Source organism: Dermochelys coriacea, chromosome 12 (assembly GCF_009764565.3).
Source record: "Dermochelys coriacea isolate rDerCor1 chromosome 12, rDerCor1.pri.v4, whole genome shotgun sequence".
In the NCBI taxonomy this organism is placed as follows: domain Eukaryota; kingdom Metazoa; phylum Chordata; order Testudines; family Dermochelyidae; genus Dermochelys; species Dermochelys coriacea.
This window is the reverse complement of record NC_050079.1, coordinates 26,220,884-26,238,975: the sequence shown is the minus strand read 5'-3', so window position 1 is coordinate 26,238,975 and position 18,092 is coordinate 26,220,884. Positions and strand designations below refer to the sequence as shown.

The 18,092-nt window shown below is 46.5% G+C and overlaps 1 protein-coding gene across 11 annotated transcripts in view; it reads right to left on the bottom strand.

Annotated features, from left to right (window-relative positions):
- Nucleotides 1-18,092, bottom strand: part of CMTM4 (CKLF like MARVEL transmembrane domain containing 4) — a 96,966-nt gene that overhangs the window by 22,307 nt on the left and 56,567 nt on the right. For 8 of the 11 annotated variants that reach the window (XR_006275239.1, XR_006275240.1, XR_006275243.1 and 5 more), the window contains exon 3: nucleotides 6,193-6,291. The exons of 1 other annotated variant lie outside the window; for it this stretch is intronic. Coding sequence is in view for 3 of the 10 variants with exons in the window: in XM_038368543.2 (XP_038224471.1) it covers nucleotides 6,193-6,291 (99 nt within the window). In the remaining 7 variants the exon portion in view is untranslated. Of the gene's footprint in view, nucleotides 1-2,479; nucleotides 4,925-6,192; nucleotides 6,292-18,092 lie in introns of those variants that run through there. 2 more of the 11 variants (XR_006275237.1, XM_038368542.2) reach the window with 2 other exon arrangements.

The window sequence follows — 18,092 nt, the reverse complement described above, 5'->3', positions numbered from 1 at the left end:
TTACCAAATACTCAGTTCCTACTAGCTTTCTTGCAACATTACTTCTATGGTAGAGAGTGGTTTCAATGTTGCTACAGTTACAGAGAATGTGACAAGATGAGCAAGTGGCCAGGCTGACAAAATTGAATATGGTATTGACAGAAAGCCGTGTGTAAGGAACTATTTAAAACAAACAAACCAAACCAGAAGTCCGCACGTGTAGCCGCTACCATTAGTTGTCTATTTTATTCATGTTCTCTTATGGGTAGGACCCTACCAAATTTACAACTGTGAAAAACATGTCACGGACCATGAAATCAGACCTTTCCAGTGAAATGTAGCTATTGGAGGGGAGGGAAGAGGTGCAGGGCTGGGGGTGCCCCTGCAGGGGGGTTCCTACCATACACTGGGCTCTTGCTGGTAGTCTACCAGGGTGAGGAGGGACGGGACTTCCTCTTCCCCTGCACAGCTGCTCTTGGGAGATCAGACCCACCTCCACGTACCTCTCCTGGCTGCAGAAAGATGCATTATCATGCTGCCTTCAGAGCCCAAACAGCAGCCACCAAGCTTCCTGCAGCCAAAGGAGGTTCCTGGAGATGGAGGTAGTTCTGATCTCCCCTGTGCTGCTGGGACCGCCCTGGCCAGGGGCTCCTAGCTGCTAATCCCAGCTAGTCTGGGGAGGGACAGGACATCCTCTTCCCCTGCATAGCAGCTCTGGAGAGGGAAGAGGGAGAGATCAGACCCACCTCTGGGTACCTCCCTCAGCTATAGGAAGCTCCACGGAGTCAGTTCTGAAGACAGCACAGAAGTGAGGGTGGGAATCCCACAACCCCTCTACAACAGCTTTGCAACCCCTCAAGTTTCATTTTGGGGCAGGGACCTTAACGGTTACAACACTGTGAAATCTCAGATGTAAACATCTGAAAAGGTGAAACTGACCTATTTTAAACCTGCCCCCAGCCATGAAATTTACCAGAATGGACCGTGAATTTGGTAGGGCCCTACTTATGGGATGTCCACAGATATGGCAAATTTTCCCCTCAGCTATACATACACACTGAAATACATTGGAATTGCACATCTGAGGATAGGATTTGCCTCGGAAAGTATGCCCAGATGCCTAAGACAATTTCAAACACCACATTTCTACATCATTGAGAAATGGTTTAATGGTCTGGTTTTAATTTGAACTCTATTTACAATATTGTGGATCCCTTTGTGGAACAAAGTAGCTCTCTTGTGGATGAAGGGAAGTGGTCCCTTTATGTTTAACAAACGGTTCAAAGTGAGACTAACCGGTAGTAAAGCAAAACCATAATCTGATAGGGGGAAGTATTTTAACATGAGTTTCCTGTGCAAGTCTCACAAAAAAGTTAAACTTTCTACCCCATTTTTCACATAGAGGCCAATATCAGTATTTGCATTTTGGTTATTAGTTTTTTAAGTGTGTTGGCAAGATGCTGATATTTCATTATGCCACAGTACAAAATCCAGTCTGGAAAAACCAAATCACTGTGTACATACGTATCCTGTGTAGGATATCAATATATGAATTTTAATTTTCTATCATAAGCCAAATGAATCCATCCCCTTCAAATTACATGACATTCATAAATAACGTTTTCGTAGACTAACAAATCTCTAACTTATACTTTTTTTAAAAACTATCTATACAACACTAAAATCATCTTTGGTCCCAAACGTTATAAGGAAGTTACATGTATTTTTCAGTTTGTTTACAGTTATTTAAGATTTGTGTTCAGAAAGCAGGTTTTTTAAATTTTTATTCTGTCCTAACTCATCTCAAAAACTTTATATCTTCTTCCATAATTGTGCTGACCATGTAATCATGGTGTAAATAATAATCATATTTTGTACTCAGCACATCAGAGCCATTGTATCTCATGTGTAACCATATCATTCATTTGCTATTTGATTGTACAATATACTATACTAGAGACCATTATATCAGATTACTGGGGAAAAAAAATAATTCACATTAACTAGCCACACCAAGCACGCACTTTAACAAAAACCTTGTGTGATCTAACTCTGACAAAGTGCTATGTGGTTTTCCCTCCTTTCCCCATGCAGTAAAATGCACATAAAGTTAAAAGATACCAAGAAAGTACATAAAATTGTAAATGGATCACTCTCTAGATCTCTAAGTAACCAGAACATTACTTAGGGTCAGAAATTAACTAGAAAAGCACAAGGGGACTGTATAATATATCATTTCATTCCTTTTACTGATCAGCTAACAGGATACACTTTTGCTATGTTGAAAAGTCTGTTATTATACCACACACTGGATTCCTCTATTACTTGACTTCAGCGGAAGACCTCACCCATGAAGTATTAATATGATGCTGAATAATGCATCTTCCAAATCCCTTTTTTGAGGGTTTTGATAACATTTCAGTATATTCTTTTAAACTAAGCTGCAAGTCTACCCTAAAGATCACTGTGTTTAGTTTTTAAGGTTTATGGATTTTTTTTCTTAAAACCACAGCACCTACAGACTACCCCAATTATATCATCCCTCCAACAGTTGGCACAGCATGCTGAAAAACAGCTTACCCAATGGGCACTGTGCACTCCACCATTCAGCACTGCTAACCATACTGAGTTATGGGTCGGTTTTCATGTGACACCCCATTAAAGCTATCCTTCATCAGAATTAATTAATAAAACAGCTATGTTCTTAACAACTCTAGAGGATCATTAGAACTTAAACTATTAGACTCTAAACTCAGCACTCCCTTCAGTTACAACTTTCAGTGAAATGTAAAATCTAACATTAAATATGATAATATGATAAAAAGACCTCTAACAGATTTTTAAAAACCCATCTATTTCCTCTATCTAATTATTAAAACAGAATTTTAGAAAAATCTAGTTTATGTGGAATGATTGCAAAGAGCAAACAAGTTGGAGAATGACAAAAAAGAGAAATAGTTTCATTTTCTGGTTTTCATGCATCAGCACAAGTCTTGCTTTGCCTGAGAAATGAACAGTTCGGAATGTTCAAATCTAGAGCCTTGCCTGTTTCATTTGGAATTCCAAAAATAAAGTTTCATGTAAACATTTCTATTAACATTAGGACTCGTATCTGTTAGGGAAAAAAAAAAATCTATATTTTTCACTTAAAATTGACTTAACAGTGTCTTACATTTATGATTCCAACTATGTATCGGTGTAAACATCAACCCATATTGGGAATAGTTACACATGAATACAATGCTAAAAGTCTGTGGAACGAACTCAGATCTGGTGTGAGTGTATACAACTTCACTGACTTCCATGAAGATTTCACTCATGTACATCAGGTTTATATCTTGACTCCACTAGGGGGTGGCATGGTATTGTGTTCCCATCTACAATAAATGAGAAAGCTGTTGTAAACAGTATCCATATGCCAACCCATTATTACATGGGACACACATGAATCATAGAGCATACAAGATATTGGTGAAGTTTCCCTAATAAAAGTATGACTGAGGTTCTAGACATATTATTGCAGAATTCAAGTTCTCTAACCAGAGAATATAGTATTCTCTTCACTGAAAGTTCAACGGAAATGAGAAAATTTGAGCTAGGAAAATGGTCTGTAAACATGAGAAGCAAACAGAGAAAAACAATAGGTTCAGCCACCCATACGTCCTCATCACCTAAAATTAGCTTCAAAGGAACATTATAAAAATGTTTTATAGCTATGCCCAATTTAGGCATTAAACCAAATTATTTTATCTACTACCAACCAATTTTAATTTAACAGAACAACCAATCTAAAACCAGAATATGCCAAAAAACGTATTTATCCTTCATAAAACACAACTTCGTAGTCTTGGAATATCCTACAATATATACATCATGCATTTTTGGTGGCTCCTGATTTCCTTAAAATTCCCTCGGAATAAAAATCCAACCATGTTTAGGGTGTAGAGTCTATTACTTGACAAACCCCCCAAAATGAATGAAAATCATGTAATACATATTCAAACACGAGTAGATACCTACATACTAGGGTTGTGCTGACTGTGCAGCAGGTGAAAGTGCTAGTCTTTCACATGTAGAAGCCCCATTTCAAAATCTGGTTGAGGTCATACATTAAATGAGTTTGGTGATTTTGGTATAGTCCATAGTGTGTCTGTCCATATCACCAATCCACCAGCCCAAATATCTGACATGATTGCCTGTCTCAGCTACAAAATGCACCAAGGATGGAACAGTGGGAGGTGAGAAGTGAATTGCATTGGCAAAGCTGCATGAGGAAGTGTATAAAGTGTTTGTGTACGCTAAAGCTGGCTTATGTTATTGCTATTTGTCCCTCACTTTCTTTTCATATGCAATAAAATGTACTTAAGTTTTGAGGATTTCCTTCTTTTAACAGAACAATATAGTGTTGATCATAACATTCCTACTGGGTGATGAAATAGTGGCAGAGTGCACATGTCTCTCTAGAGCTGGTACCTGGAAAGAAGTACTATACAGGTGTTTAATCTAAAATATTAACATACATCAGATATATATGTAATCATTGTATATAGATCATGTTTTTGAATGACCAATAATTATAGCCTTCAAGCCAACAGCTTCTGAATAAATGTAGATCGACTTCTCTCTCTGTACATATAAATGGTCAGCTTATCTCTGCCAAGATTCTTCCTAAAAAATGAAAACTTCAAACTATATAAACTTCACTTGATGAGACAAAATAAAATGTTGCTGTTTTCTATCTCCTCTTTGCAGTCCCACTCAGCTGTAGTTTTCACGCGTCCAGACGCTGAATCTCAGGGTGGTGATCTACTTCTCTTGATTCTGTCCGAGCACGAATGTAATCACTTGTCTGCCGGCTGTTCTGCTGTCTGCTGTTCATTCGCCATTTTTTAACAGCTAAATACATATTCACAGCATACACTATCATCGCCAAGAAACCAAATATCTAAAAGAAACAGCAGCAAAACTTTGTCAAAGGCAATCTTCCAAATCAAAAATGGAAACAGTTTCACAACAAAACCCTTAGAGCTTGATGTTGTACTTAGCATTGACACATTGTTGTGGCCTATAAAAATCAGCTCCAATGCCTTTTATTTTAAAAGAATTTTAGCATTTGTGAAAGGTACTGGATTAATTATCTTAAAGATTGAAGGTCTCTAGGCACAGAAAACCCTTGACATTGGCAATACAAGACCATGTTCATATCAAAGGGACCCCTAAGCAAGACAGGATAGTTCTTTCCCCATTAAATCCTTGACTTTTCTGCTGGATTTAACAAGAATGCCAAATACAGATTATGGGTCTTGTGAAACTGAGTGAGAGAAGCAGCTACCAACTTATTGCTTATACAAACACTCAGCAAATGGTAGTGATTTTGATCACTATGGAGCTAATCTGGCCTCAAGACAGTGATGCAAACATAAATGACCTAGTGCCACAATGAGAATTCCACTCTCACTTATCTACTATGCTGTGAAGCAATGAAAGTTAAATACTGCTACTCTACCGTATGGCACTGAACAGCAAGGAGGGAAGAGATCATTGTCCCAAGATCAGGCCCCTCAAAGCACAGGAAATAAGGAGTTAATTTTTACTTTTCCTCAACTTCATCCCTGCAAAATTCTGTGGAGTAGTTATGTGACTTTAACCATTATTATACCCAGCCTTGCAAAACTCATTAACATTTGCCAGTTCAGGCACAAATTGATTCACTTGCCCTTATGATGGTTGTGGTAATAAAAAATGAATACTCTTTTACTCACCCATAAAAGAAAAACTTACTAAAGAGAATGCAAGGAGAATTTTGCAAGACTTTCTGTAACAACTTTAAAATGAGCCTGATTACATGCATAGCTGTAACCTTTTAATAAAAGTAATAAATAACTTATTTACAAATGACCATTCAAAGTTATAGAATATCTGAACAACTAAGCCTAAAACTTAGTTTTTTTGGCTCTTACCATTAAAACTTTTGGTGGGAGAGTCTGGGGGAGGGTTCATACAATATCACCTCATGTCACAGAGGGAGAGCTGATTTCCTTGAAATCAAAACATCGCTACTAGCCAAAAATGTGTAGACGATAACCATTAAAAGCGTATAGAGATATGTGAGCAAGGGGAGGGAAATATCCAATGAAGTGCAGGAAAAAGTCATCCTTTACTTCTGATGAAAAATAATTGTCAAGAGTAAAGAAATTTGAATTGTTTTCTTACCACGGCAGCAATTTCTGCTCCAGTTTTATGGTTCAAAGCAGCAAGTACTACAGATGCAATGAAAAAGAAGAAAGTGCTGAGTCCAGTGTTGACAAGATCCTATAAAAATAAAGTTATTAGAATTACACAATCATCCTTTTTTGTTTTATACTGAATGGATGAAACACAGAGGAAGATCAGAACAGAATCTGCATTAACACTCCCCCCAACTTTTATGTAGTTTATTCTTTTGCAAAAAATGCAATGATACCTATCCAGGAAGCACATTACACTCAAAACATACACGTACACACAAATATATATACATGCTATGTGAGCTCAATTTGCAAATCGCTGCAGATTCAGAATACGTTACACCAGTTTCTACTCAGAGTTAGTATTTAGAAGCAAAAAAGCACTGCAAGTACAAACAGTGAATACAACTATTTTACTACAGCTGACATTAAAGAAAACTGCAGCATTCCAACTGCTTAACCTTAATGCAGCTCTCATGTGTGACTCAAACTACTGCTCTCTTTCAAGCCACTGGAGCCAGACAGTGTCTTATTTGTACAAGTACTCCACACTTTATGGCACTATATGAATAATACAGAAGGTCTGTATTATTCTCTCTCTCTCTCATACACACACACACACACACACACACACACACACACTTATTAATATAAATGTATTGGATAGGCAAGTATGTAATATTCATACACTATTTATCTATATGTGTTGTGACAAAGCTCTGTCCTTGCCTCCGTGGGTCCCGCGTTTCCAGGCGAATTTCGCTAGCCTCAGAGGCTCAATGTGACCCTCCACATAACCCTTCTCTCTCTAAAGCCAAGGGTCACAGTCTACTGAGCCCTTTTCATCATAAGCCAGCGAGGGAGATGAGGAGAATTATCCTTCCTTGCACAGTCCTGTTGTCTCCCAGTCTCAGTGATTAAACAGGGGGCAAAAGGTGGGGGGGAGCCCGGGCCCACCCTCTACTCCAGGCTCCAGCCCAGGGACCCTAATAGTATCAGCTATGGTAGCTGACCTTTTAGAAACATGACGTACAATTCCCTAGGCTACTTCCGCCACAGCAGCCCTCACTTCCTCAAGCTCCACTTCACCCTTACCTCAGGGCCTCCTTCCTTGTGCCTGATATGGTGTGTCTACTCAGCCTCTCCAACAGCGCAACTTCCTCCCACAGCTCCTGACATGCACCCCTACCTGACTGACTGGGAGCCTTTTAACTAGTTTCAGCCAGCCCCTGATTGGCTTCAGGTGTCCCAATCAACCTAGCCTTCTCCCTGCCTTCTGGAAAGTTCTTAATTGGCCCCAGGTGTCTTAATTGACCTGGAGCAGCTGCCATTTCACTTAGCCTGGTACCAGGGATTTGTTTAGCCTGGAGCTAATATATCTATCTCCCATTACTCTTCCATAGCCATCTGGCCTTGCCCCGTCACATATTCCCCCCTCTTCCCTCCCACCCCCGCTCAACACCATAGAGTTGGGCAACTTGGGATGCCAGGCAGTATGCTCGTGACAGACCATCAGCGTTGCCATGGTGGCATCCAGCCCTGTGCCATATGCGGAACAAGAATGGTTGGAGGGTAATACCACCTGGTGACCCTTGCATTCTTTTCCTTATTCCGCTGCATCCACTGGAGGGGTGCATGGTCCGTCACAAGAGTAAATCGCTGGCCTAAGAGGTAATAAAACAGTGTCTCCATAGCCCATTTGACAGCAAGGCATTCTCTCTTGACTACTGCGTATTTCTGTTCTCTTGGGAGAAGCTTTCTGTTTAGGTAGAGGATTGGGTGTTCCGCTTCTCCCACCATTTGTGACAGAACTGCTCCCAACCCCACCTCGAAAGCATCTGTTTGTAAAACAAATTCCCTGTTAAAATCCAGGGCTATGAATACGGGGTCATTACAGAGGGCCATCTGAAGGTCTGCAAATGCCCGCTCTGCTGTATCGGTCCACTTTACCATGTCTGGAGATCGAGCCTTCACCAGGTCCGTTAGGGGACTTGCCCTAGTGGCGAAGTGGGGAATAAACAGTCGGTAGTAGCCTACCACGCCTAAGAACGCACGGACCTGCTTCTTTCGGGTCGGCCTGGGTCAGTTTTGAATTGCCTCTAGCTTATTCATTTAGGGCTTCACTATGCCCCTTCCCACAATATATCCCAGGTACCTAGCCCTTACTAGCCCTATGGTGCATCTAGCAGGATTAGCAGTGAGGCCAGCCCGCCTAAAGGTGCTCAGTGCCTCAACTTTCTCCAAGTGGGTTCCCCAGTCTGGCATATGGATGACGACATCATCTAGGTATACAGCTGCATAACTAGTATGGGGGCGCAGCAGCTTATCCATGAGGCACTGGAATGTGGCTGGGGCCCCATGTAGCCCAAAAGGGAGGACGGTGTACTGGAATAGCCCATCCGGGGTGGAGAATGCTGTCTTTTCTTTAACTTTTTTGGTCAGAGTAATCTGCCAGTACTCTTTTGTCAGATCCAGTGTAGTCAGAATCGGGCACTACCCAGTCGGTCAACCAGTTCGTCGATGCATGGTAATGAGGTATGCATCAAACTGGGATATTTCATTCAGTCGGCGAAAGTCATTACAGAATCTCATGGTACCATCAGGTTTAGGCACTAGAACAATTGGACTGGACCACTGACTGTAAGATTCTTCAATAACCCCTAATTCTAACATTTTCTTTACTTCGGCCTTGATTTCCTCTCTTTTGGCTGCTGGGTTTCGGTAGGGTCTCAAGATTACCTTGGCTCCGGGGATCGTGCAGATATGGTGATAGGTCTCAGTCGTCCGCCCTGGTTTCGTAGAGAACACATCTCTGTTGCGATTAATCATGTCGGCTGCCTCGATCTTTTGGATCGGTGTCAAGTCGGATGATATCCTCATTTGCTCGTGTAAGTTATCCTCCTGGGGAAGGGTCTCCAGCATGACTAAGCATGTCTCTCGATCGTGCCAAGGTTTTAAAAGATTGATGTGGTAAATTTGCTCCGATTTCCGGCGACCTGGCTGCCGCACCTTATAGTTCACCTCTCCCACGGCTTCGATTATTTCGTAGGGTCCCTGCCACTGGGCCAACAGTTTCTTTCTGCTGTGGGCACCAGTACCATCACCCAATCCCCTGGTTGGAACCGTGGAAGTTTGGCTTGGTGGTTATAATGGGTTCGTTGGGTCTCCTGTGCTCTCTCCAAGTGTTCCCGTACAATGGGCGTAAATCGGGCTAGTCGATCTCTCATCTGCTGTACATGCTCAACTATGTTCCTTTCGGGATTTGGCTCCTCTTCCCGGGCTTCTCTGGCTATATCCAATATGCCCCGAGGGTGGCACCCATATAGTAGTTCAAATGGAGAGAAACCCGTGGAGGCTTGCGGAACCTCCCGGATGGCAAACATGAGGTAAGGCAATAGGGTATCCCAATCTTTCCCATCCCGGATCACCACTTTCCTGATCATGGCCTTGAAGGTCCTATTGAACCTTTCCACAAAGCCATCTGTTTGCGGGTGCATACAGAGGTCCGTAGGGCTTGTACATGGAGCAATGAACAGAGATCTTTCATCAACTTGGACATGAAAGGTGTCCCTTGATCAGTCAATATCTCCTTGGGTAGCCCAACCCAGGCAAAGATCTGTACTAGCTCCTTAGCTATTGTCCTGAAAGCTGTGTTGCGCAGGGGAACAGCTTCCGGGTACCGGGTTGCATAGTCCAATACAACAAGCACATGTTTGTGGCCCCGAGCTGTCTTCTCTAGGTGCCCTACCAGATCCATGGCTATCCGTTCGAAAGGAAGCTCTATTATTGGAAGAGGTATCAAAGGAGCCCGCAAGTGCGGGCAAGGGCTATGTAACTGACACTCCAGACAATACGTGCAGTATCGCCGGACATAGTCATGTACTCCTGGCCAGAAGAACCTCCGCAGGATCCATGCCTGGGTTTTCTCTATCCCTAGGTGTCCTCCAAACAGGTGACTGTGGGCGAGACTCAATATGGATTTTTGATGTTTTTGTGGCACCAGAAGTTGTATCTCTTGCTCCTGCATTTGCACCACATGGTACAGAAGATCTTTCTTCACTATCAAGTAAGGTCCGGGACCCCGGACTTTCCCATCCACAGGTATCCCATCAATCTCGGCCACCTCTTTCCTGGCATTATCATATCTGGGGTCCTCCGCCTAGTCCCGCCCAAAAGTCTCTCTCCCGGGACTAACCTGCCCAAGCTCCCAGGCTTCTGCTTCTTCCAATGGCTCACCGCCATCATAGCTGGGGGCAGCTTCTGACTCACCTTCTATGGTGGAGGTTTCTCTGTTGGCTGCTCACGTCCATCTGCCTACTAGGGAGGTCTTCTGGCCCTCGGTCAGGATCCGGGTTCCCAAGGCCTTCGCGGCCTTCCTCTCTTTTTTTGTCTTCCGGGTCTTTTGGGGGGCTGAGAACAGATCCTGAGAAATCTCAGCGAACATCGGGGGTTGACATTCCCCCGGTGACAAGTAGCTGTCCTCAGGGTCCCCACCTCCCTCCAGCCTCTCCGGGGAGAGTAAATTATCAAACCCTGGATAGTTCCTCCCAATGACTACAGGATATGGGAGTTTAGGAACTACGCCCACAGTCACCTCAATGGGGTTTCCCTGAACCTCCATTTCCACTGGGATGGTGGGGTAATGGCTCACGGCCGCATGCACGCACGTCACTGCTACGCGTTTGGCTTGAAGCAGCTGACTATTTTTTTACCAGCTTACCCGATATGAGGGTGATAGCACTCCCAGAGTCCACAAGCTCTGCTGAGGAAGTATCCGAGCGTGTGTTTGCTGGGAGGGCAGGGAGAGAGCCTGAGTGAGTGTCTGATTGGCTGCTAGCCTGCAGGGGGCGGGCATTAGGGTGTCTGTGTGTTTGCGTCAGGGAAGCCTGGCTGTTTGAAAATAGCCAGAGCCTCGCGAACCAGCTGAGCGGCAGCGAACCAGCTGAGCAGCGGGGACAGCAGAGCAGCTCACAGCAGGAGTTTGCCTGGGAGTTCGCCTGGAGTGAGCCCAGTGAGGCTTACATCTTGCCAACGTCTCTGAGGAAGCTCATAGTAGGTAGGTGATATGGAAGGGGGGGGTTCAGCTATTGTGACCTGCACTGGATGTGCCATGTTTGTCTTTCTTCCACAGGACAGAAGCGACTTTGTCTGTACAAAGTGCAAGCTGGTCTCCATATTGGAAGAGAAGATTGAAGGTCTGGAGCAACAGGTAACGACCCTGCGTTGTATACGAGAGACTGAGGATTTTCTGGACCAAACTCAGGATAGCCTTCTAGGGGCACAAAGCTCTAAAGATATAGAGCAGGTTGCACAGAGGAGCCAAGAGGCCAGTGAAGAAGCTTGGCAACATGTGACCTCCAGAAGAGGTAAGCGGAATGTCCGGGTTCCAGTAACACAGACACAGGTAACTAACCGCTTTCATGTTCTCTCCACAGGTACCATTGCGGAGAGTGGACCAGATGATATGTCTGGGGGGAGAAAGCAGAAGGAGACCCCGCTGGTTGGGAGGCATGAGATGCGATGTCCTGAGGTTGGGGGTTCCACGACCACCACTCCCAAGAGGAGAAGGCGGGTGGTGGTGGTCGGGGACTCTCTCCTCCGGGGGACTGAGTCATCTATCTGCCGCCCTGACCGGGAAAACCGAGAAGTCTGCTGCTTGCCAGGGGCTAAGATTCGTGATGTGACGGAGAGACTGCCGAGACTCATCAAGCCCTCGGATCGCTACCCCTTCCTGCTTCTCCACGTGGGCACCAATGATACTGCCAAGAATGACCTTGAGCGGATCACTGCGGACTACGTGGCTCTGGGAAGAAGGATAAAGGAGTTGGAGGCGCAAGTGGTGTTCTCGTCCATCCTCCCCGTGGAAGGAAAAGGCCTGGGTAGGGACCGTCGAATCGTGGAGGTCAACGAATGGCTACGCAGGTGGTGTCGGAGAGAAGGCTTTGGATTCTTTGACCATGGGATGGTGTTCCATGAAGGAGGAGTGCTGGGCAGAGACGGGCTCCATCTTACGAAGAGAGGGAAGAACATCTTTGCCAGCAGGCTGGCTAACCTAGTGAGGAGGGCTTTAAACTAGGTTCACCGGGGGAAGGAGACCAAAGCCCTGAGGTAAGTGGGAAAGCGGGATACCGGGAGGAAGCACAGGCAGGAATGTCTGAGAGGGGAGGGCTCCTGCCTCATACTGGGAATGAGGGGCGATCAACAGGTTATCTCAAGTGCTTATATACAAATGCACAAAGCCTTGGAAACAAGCAGGGAGAACTGGAGGTCCTGGTGATGTCAAGGAATTATGACGTGATTGGAATAACAGAGACTTGGTGGGATAACTCACATGACTGGAGTACAGTCATGGATGGTTATAAACTGTTCAGGAAGGACAGGCAGGGCAGAAAAGGTGGGGGAGTAGCACTGTATGTAAGGGAGCAGTATGACTGCTCAGAGCTCCGGTACGAAACTGTGGAAAAACCTGAGTGTCTCTGGATTAAGTTTAGAAGTGTGTGCAACAAGAGTGATGTCATGGTGGGAGTCTGCTGTAGACCACCGGACCAGGGGGATGAGGTGGATGAGGCTTTCTTCCGGCAACTCACGGAAGCTACTAGATCGCATGCCCTGATTCTCATGGGTGACTTTAATTTTCCTGATATCTGCTGGGAGAGCAATACAGCGGTGCATAGACAATCCAGGAAGTTTTTGGAAAGCGTAGGGGACAATTTCCTGGTGCAAGTGCTAGGGGAGCCAACTAGGGGGAGCGCTTTTCTTGACCTGCTGCTCACAAACCGGGTAGAATTAGTGGGGGAAGCAAAAGTGGATGGGAATCTGGGAGGCAGTGACCATGAGTTGGTTGAGTTCAGGATCCTGACGCAGGGAAGAAAGGTAAGCAGCAGGATACGGACCCTGGACTTCAGGAAAGCAGACTTTGACTCCCTCAGGGAACAGATGGCCAGGATCCCCTGGGGGACTAACATGAAAGGGAAGGGAGTCCAGGAGAGCTGGCTGTATTTCAAGGAATCCCTGTTGAGGTTACAGGGACAAACCATCCCGATGAGTCGAAAGAATAGTAAATATGGCAGGCGACCAGCTTGGCTTAATGGTGAAATCCTAGCGGATCTTAAACATAAAAAAGAAGCTTACAAGAAGTGGAAGGTTGGACATATGACCAGGGAAGAGTATAAAAATATTGCTCGGGCATGTAGGAAAGATATCAGGAGGGCCAAATCGCACCTGGAGCTGCAGCTAGCAAGAGATGTCAAGAGTAACAAGAAGGGTTTCTTCAGGTATGTTGGCAACAAGAAGAAAGCCAAGGAAAGTGTGGGCCCCTTACTGAATGAGGGAGGCAAGCTAGTGACAGAGGATGTGGAAAAAGCTAATGTACTCAATGCTTTTTTTGCTTCTGTTTTCACTAACAAGGTCAGCTCCCAGACTGCTGTGCTGGGCAACACAAAATGGGGAAGAGATGGCCAGCCCTCTGTAGAGATAGAGGTGGTTAGGGACTATTTAGAAAAGCTGGACGTGCACAAGTCCATGGGGCCGGACGAATTGCATCCGAGAGTGCTGAAGGAATTGGCGGCTGTGATTGCAGAGCCCTTGGCCATTATCTTTGAAAACTCGTGGCGAACGGGGGAAGTCCCGGATGACTGGAAAAAGGCTAATGTAGTGCCCATCTTTAAAAAAGGGAAGAAGGAGGATCCTGGGAACTACAGGCCGGTCAGCCTCACCTCAGTCCCTGGAAAAATCATGGAGCAGGTCCTCAAAGAATCAATCCTGAAGCACTTAGAGGAGAGGAAAGTGATCAGGAACAGTCAGCATGGATTCACCAAGGGAAGGTCATGCCTGACTAATCTAATCGCCTTTTATGATGAGATTACTGGTTCTGTGGATGAAGGGAAAGCAGTGGATGTATTGTTTCTTGACTTTAGCAAAGCTTTTGACACGGTCTCCCACAGCATTCTTGTCAGCAAGTTAAGGAAGTATGGGCTGGATGAATGCACTATAAGGTGGGTAGAAAGCTGGCTAGATTGTCGGGCTCAACGGGTAGTGATCAATGGCTCCATGTCTAGTTGGCAGCCGGTGTCAAGTGGAGTGCCCCAGGGGTCGGTCCTGGGGCCCGTTTTGTTCAATATCTTCATAAATGATCTGGAGGATGGTGTGGATTGCACTCTCAGCAAATTTGCGGATGATACTAAACTGGGAGGAGTGGTAGATACGCTGGAGGGGAGGGATAGGATACAGAAGGACCTAGACAAATTGGAGGATTGGGCCAAAAGAAATCTAATGAGGTTCAATAAGGATAAGTGCAGGGTCCTGCACTTAGGATGGAAGAATCCAATGCACCGCTACAGACTAGGGACCGAATGGCTCGGCAGCAGTTCTGCGGAAAAGGACCTAGGGGTGACAGTGGACGAGAAGCTGGATATGAGTCAGCAGTGTGCCCTTGTTGCCAAGAAGGCCAATGGCATTTTGGGATGTATAAGTAGGGGCATAGCGAGCAGATCGAGGGACGTGATCGTTCCCCTCTATTCGACACTGGTGAGGCCTCATCTGGAGTACTGTATCCAGTTTTGGGCCCCACACTACAGGAAGGATGTGGATAAATTGGAAAGAGTACAACGAAGGGCAACGAAAATGATTAGGGGTCTAGAGCACATGACTTATGAGGAGAGGCTGAGGGAGCTGGGATTGTTTAGTCTGCAGAAGAGAAGAATGAGGGGGGATTTGATAGCTGCTTTCAACTACCTGAAAGGGGGTTTCAAAGAGGATGGCTCTAGACTGTTCTCAATGGTAGCAGATGACAGAACGAGGAGTAATGGTCTCAAGTTGCAATGGGGGAGGTTTAGATTGGATATTAGGAAAAACTTTTTCACTAAGAGGGTGGTGAAACACTGGAATGCGTTACCTAGGGAGGTGGTAGAATCTCCTTCCTTAGAGGTTTTTAAGGTCAGGCTTGACAAAGCCCTGGCTGGGATGATTTAACTGGGACTTGGTCCTGCTTTGAGCAGGGGGTTGGACTAGATGACCTTCTGGGGTCCCTTCCAACCCTGATATTCTATGATTCTATGATAGTCTCTGCTCCATTTATCCTCACTGGCTGGTGTAATTATGCAGGGCTAATGTGACCCCCGCGAGGTGGATAAGGGAGCATGGGACCTCCCAATCCCCCTCGTTACATTGCATAGGCTCCTCGGTGCTGGGACACTGTGCTGCTATGTGTCCCCATTCCCCACATGCATAACATCTATAATTGCTTTTAATCACTCCCCTATCCCGGGGGCTAGGGGGTTTAGTCCTGTGGCTCCCCCCACTCAGGTCAATCCCTTCCTTTTGGGATCCTCGCTAGTTTTCGGCCCTCCGCTTCTTCCACCTAAGACTCCCCAGGGGTTTGGCTACCCAACCTTCCAGGGTTGGGGTCAGGTGCTTGCTTCGAAAGGGGCCTTCCTTGGGTAGTCGGGTCAGTCCCCTGGCTGTCATCCGTCTTTCTACTAGTGTGATCATCTCATTGTACGTGGACGGATCGTTCTGGCGGCAGTCCCCACATGTATGGTCTATGACCAGGGGTTCCAAAATCTCCTCCGGCCTGCACACCTCGGGCTGTAACCACTTCCATGCGAGGTGTATGAGGTCGAAGAGCTGGGACCTCGGGGGTTTGTTCTCCTGGTATTTCTACTCATGGAACCTCTGGGCCCTTACCGCTGTCGTTACCCCTGCTCGTGCTAGGATCTCTGCCTTCAGATGGGTATAGTCAGTGGCATCTGTGGCAGGCAAGTCAAAGTAGGCCTTCTGGGCCTCTCCACACAAAAAAAGAAGCGAGAATGCTGGCCCACTGCTCCTGGGGCCATGCCTCACGCTGAGCAGTCCTTTTGAATGAGAGGAGATATGACTCTACGTCATCTCCTGATGTCATCTTTGGCAGACAACCAGTGGCCTTCAGGGTTTGCGTCCCATCGGACCCCTGGGCCTGGGTGGTGCGGATCTTCAGCTGGTCCACCACCTCTCTCAAGAGAGCACGATCTTCGGTCGCCTGGCTCATCAATAATTGACTGGTTTCCTGCTGTAGCCACATAGACTCCTGTTGTATCATTGCCTGAACCCGGGTGGCCTCCTGCAGGGCTGCCATGGCTTGTACCAGAGCTCTTACCACCTCCTCCATTGTGGTACAAAGCAAACCAACAAAAACCAAAACAAAACAAATCCAAACCCCGCAGTGCACCTTTTTTTTTTTTTAAACCTCTTTCTTCTGCCATGCTGTGAATGAAATCCCACTTCTGACATCAGTTGTGACAAAGCTCTGTCCTTGCCTCCGTGGGTCCCGCATTTCCTGGTGGATTTCGCTAGCCTCAGAGGCTCACTGTGACCCTCCACGTAACCTTCCTTTCTCTAGAGACGAGGGTCACAGGCTACTGAGCCATTTTCATCATAATCCAGTGAGGGAAGTGAGGAAAAGTTATCCTTCCTTGCACAGTCTCTGTTGTCTCCCAGTCTCAGTGATTAATCAGGGAGGAAAGGGAGGGGGGAGCCCGGGCCCACCCTCTACTCCGGGCTCCAGCCCAGGGACCCTAATAGTATCAGCTATGGTAGCTGACCTTTTAGAAACATGACATGTACAATTCCCTGGGCTACTTCCCCCACAGCAGCCCTCACTTCCTCAAGCTCCATTTCACCCTTACCTCAGGGCCTCCTTCCTTGTGCCTGATATGGTATGTACTACTCAGCCTCTCCAACCGCGCAACTTCTTCCCACAGCTCCTGACATTCAACCCCACTTGACTGACTGGAAGCGTTTTAACTAGTTTCAGCCATCCCCTGATTGGCTTTACGTGTCCCATTCAACATAGCCTACTCCCAGCCTTCTGGAAAGTTCTTAATTGGCCCCAGGTGTCTTAATTGACCTGGAGCAGCTTCCATTTCACTTAACCTGGTACCAGGGATTTGTTTAGCCTGGAGCAAATCTCTCTCTCCTTCCCACTGCTCTTCCATAGCCTTCTAGTTTGGAGGGGGGTGGGAAGCTGCTACTCCTGCTGCTAGGCCCTAAGCTCTCCCTGCTGCTCCCCTGGCTGGGCCAGACACCACCCATTCTCTGCTACCTGGCTGCTGGACCCCCCACTCTTGGGTGCTGCTACTGCTCCAACTGCAGCCCTGGGGGGGGGGAGCTGCTAGCCCATTCCCCAGAGAGGAGGAGTGAGGGACCCCAGCAACTGCTGTTGTGGATACCACCACCACCTGAGAAGGGTCCTTTCTGCCTGCCTGGACCACCACCTGGAGTTCCTGGAGCTGCTGCTGCTGTGGAGTCTGCTGCCTGGAGCTCCTGAAGCCCTGAGGAGGAGAACAAGAGGACCATCTACCAGTGGGGGAGCACCTAGAGACTTTGCAGACCACTGTGGAGGGGACCCTAAGACTGAGTAATTTTCAAACTGTGCTCTTGTGGTGGGGGTCTTGACTGTGCTTGTAGGGACACAGGGGGTGTGGCATGGAGCTGCCACCCGATCCATCTGTGTGTCCCCCCCCAACCCCCACCACTACTAACACCACCGCTGCCCACTCCACCACCCCCACTGGCTGTATACCATCGGTCTCAGCTCCTGCCTCTGGACTCAGCTGCTTGCGTGGCTTGCCATGCCCTATTTCCACCCTTTGGGCCAGAAGCAGCAGCCAGCTTAAAAAGACCTGTGCAAGTGCACGTGGGCGCATGTGCCCCCCCCGGACTGCCTACACCCCAGCTTTGCCCTTTACTACCTGCCCCATTTGCCACTTGTAGCTTTGCCCTCCCTTTTGTCCCAGACCCCCTTACTAGCTTCAGTTTGTTTGCCTGCCCCGCCCATTTCCTTCTGCAGCCTTTGTTTGCCCCGCCCCAGCCTCTGAAGCTAGCCCCTTGGTTTCCCTGTTCTACCCCCAG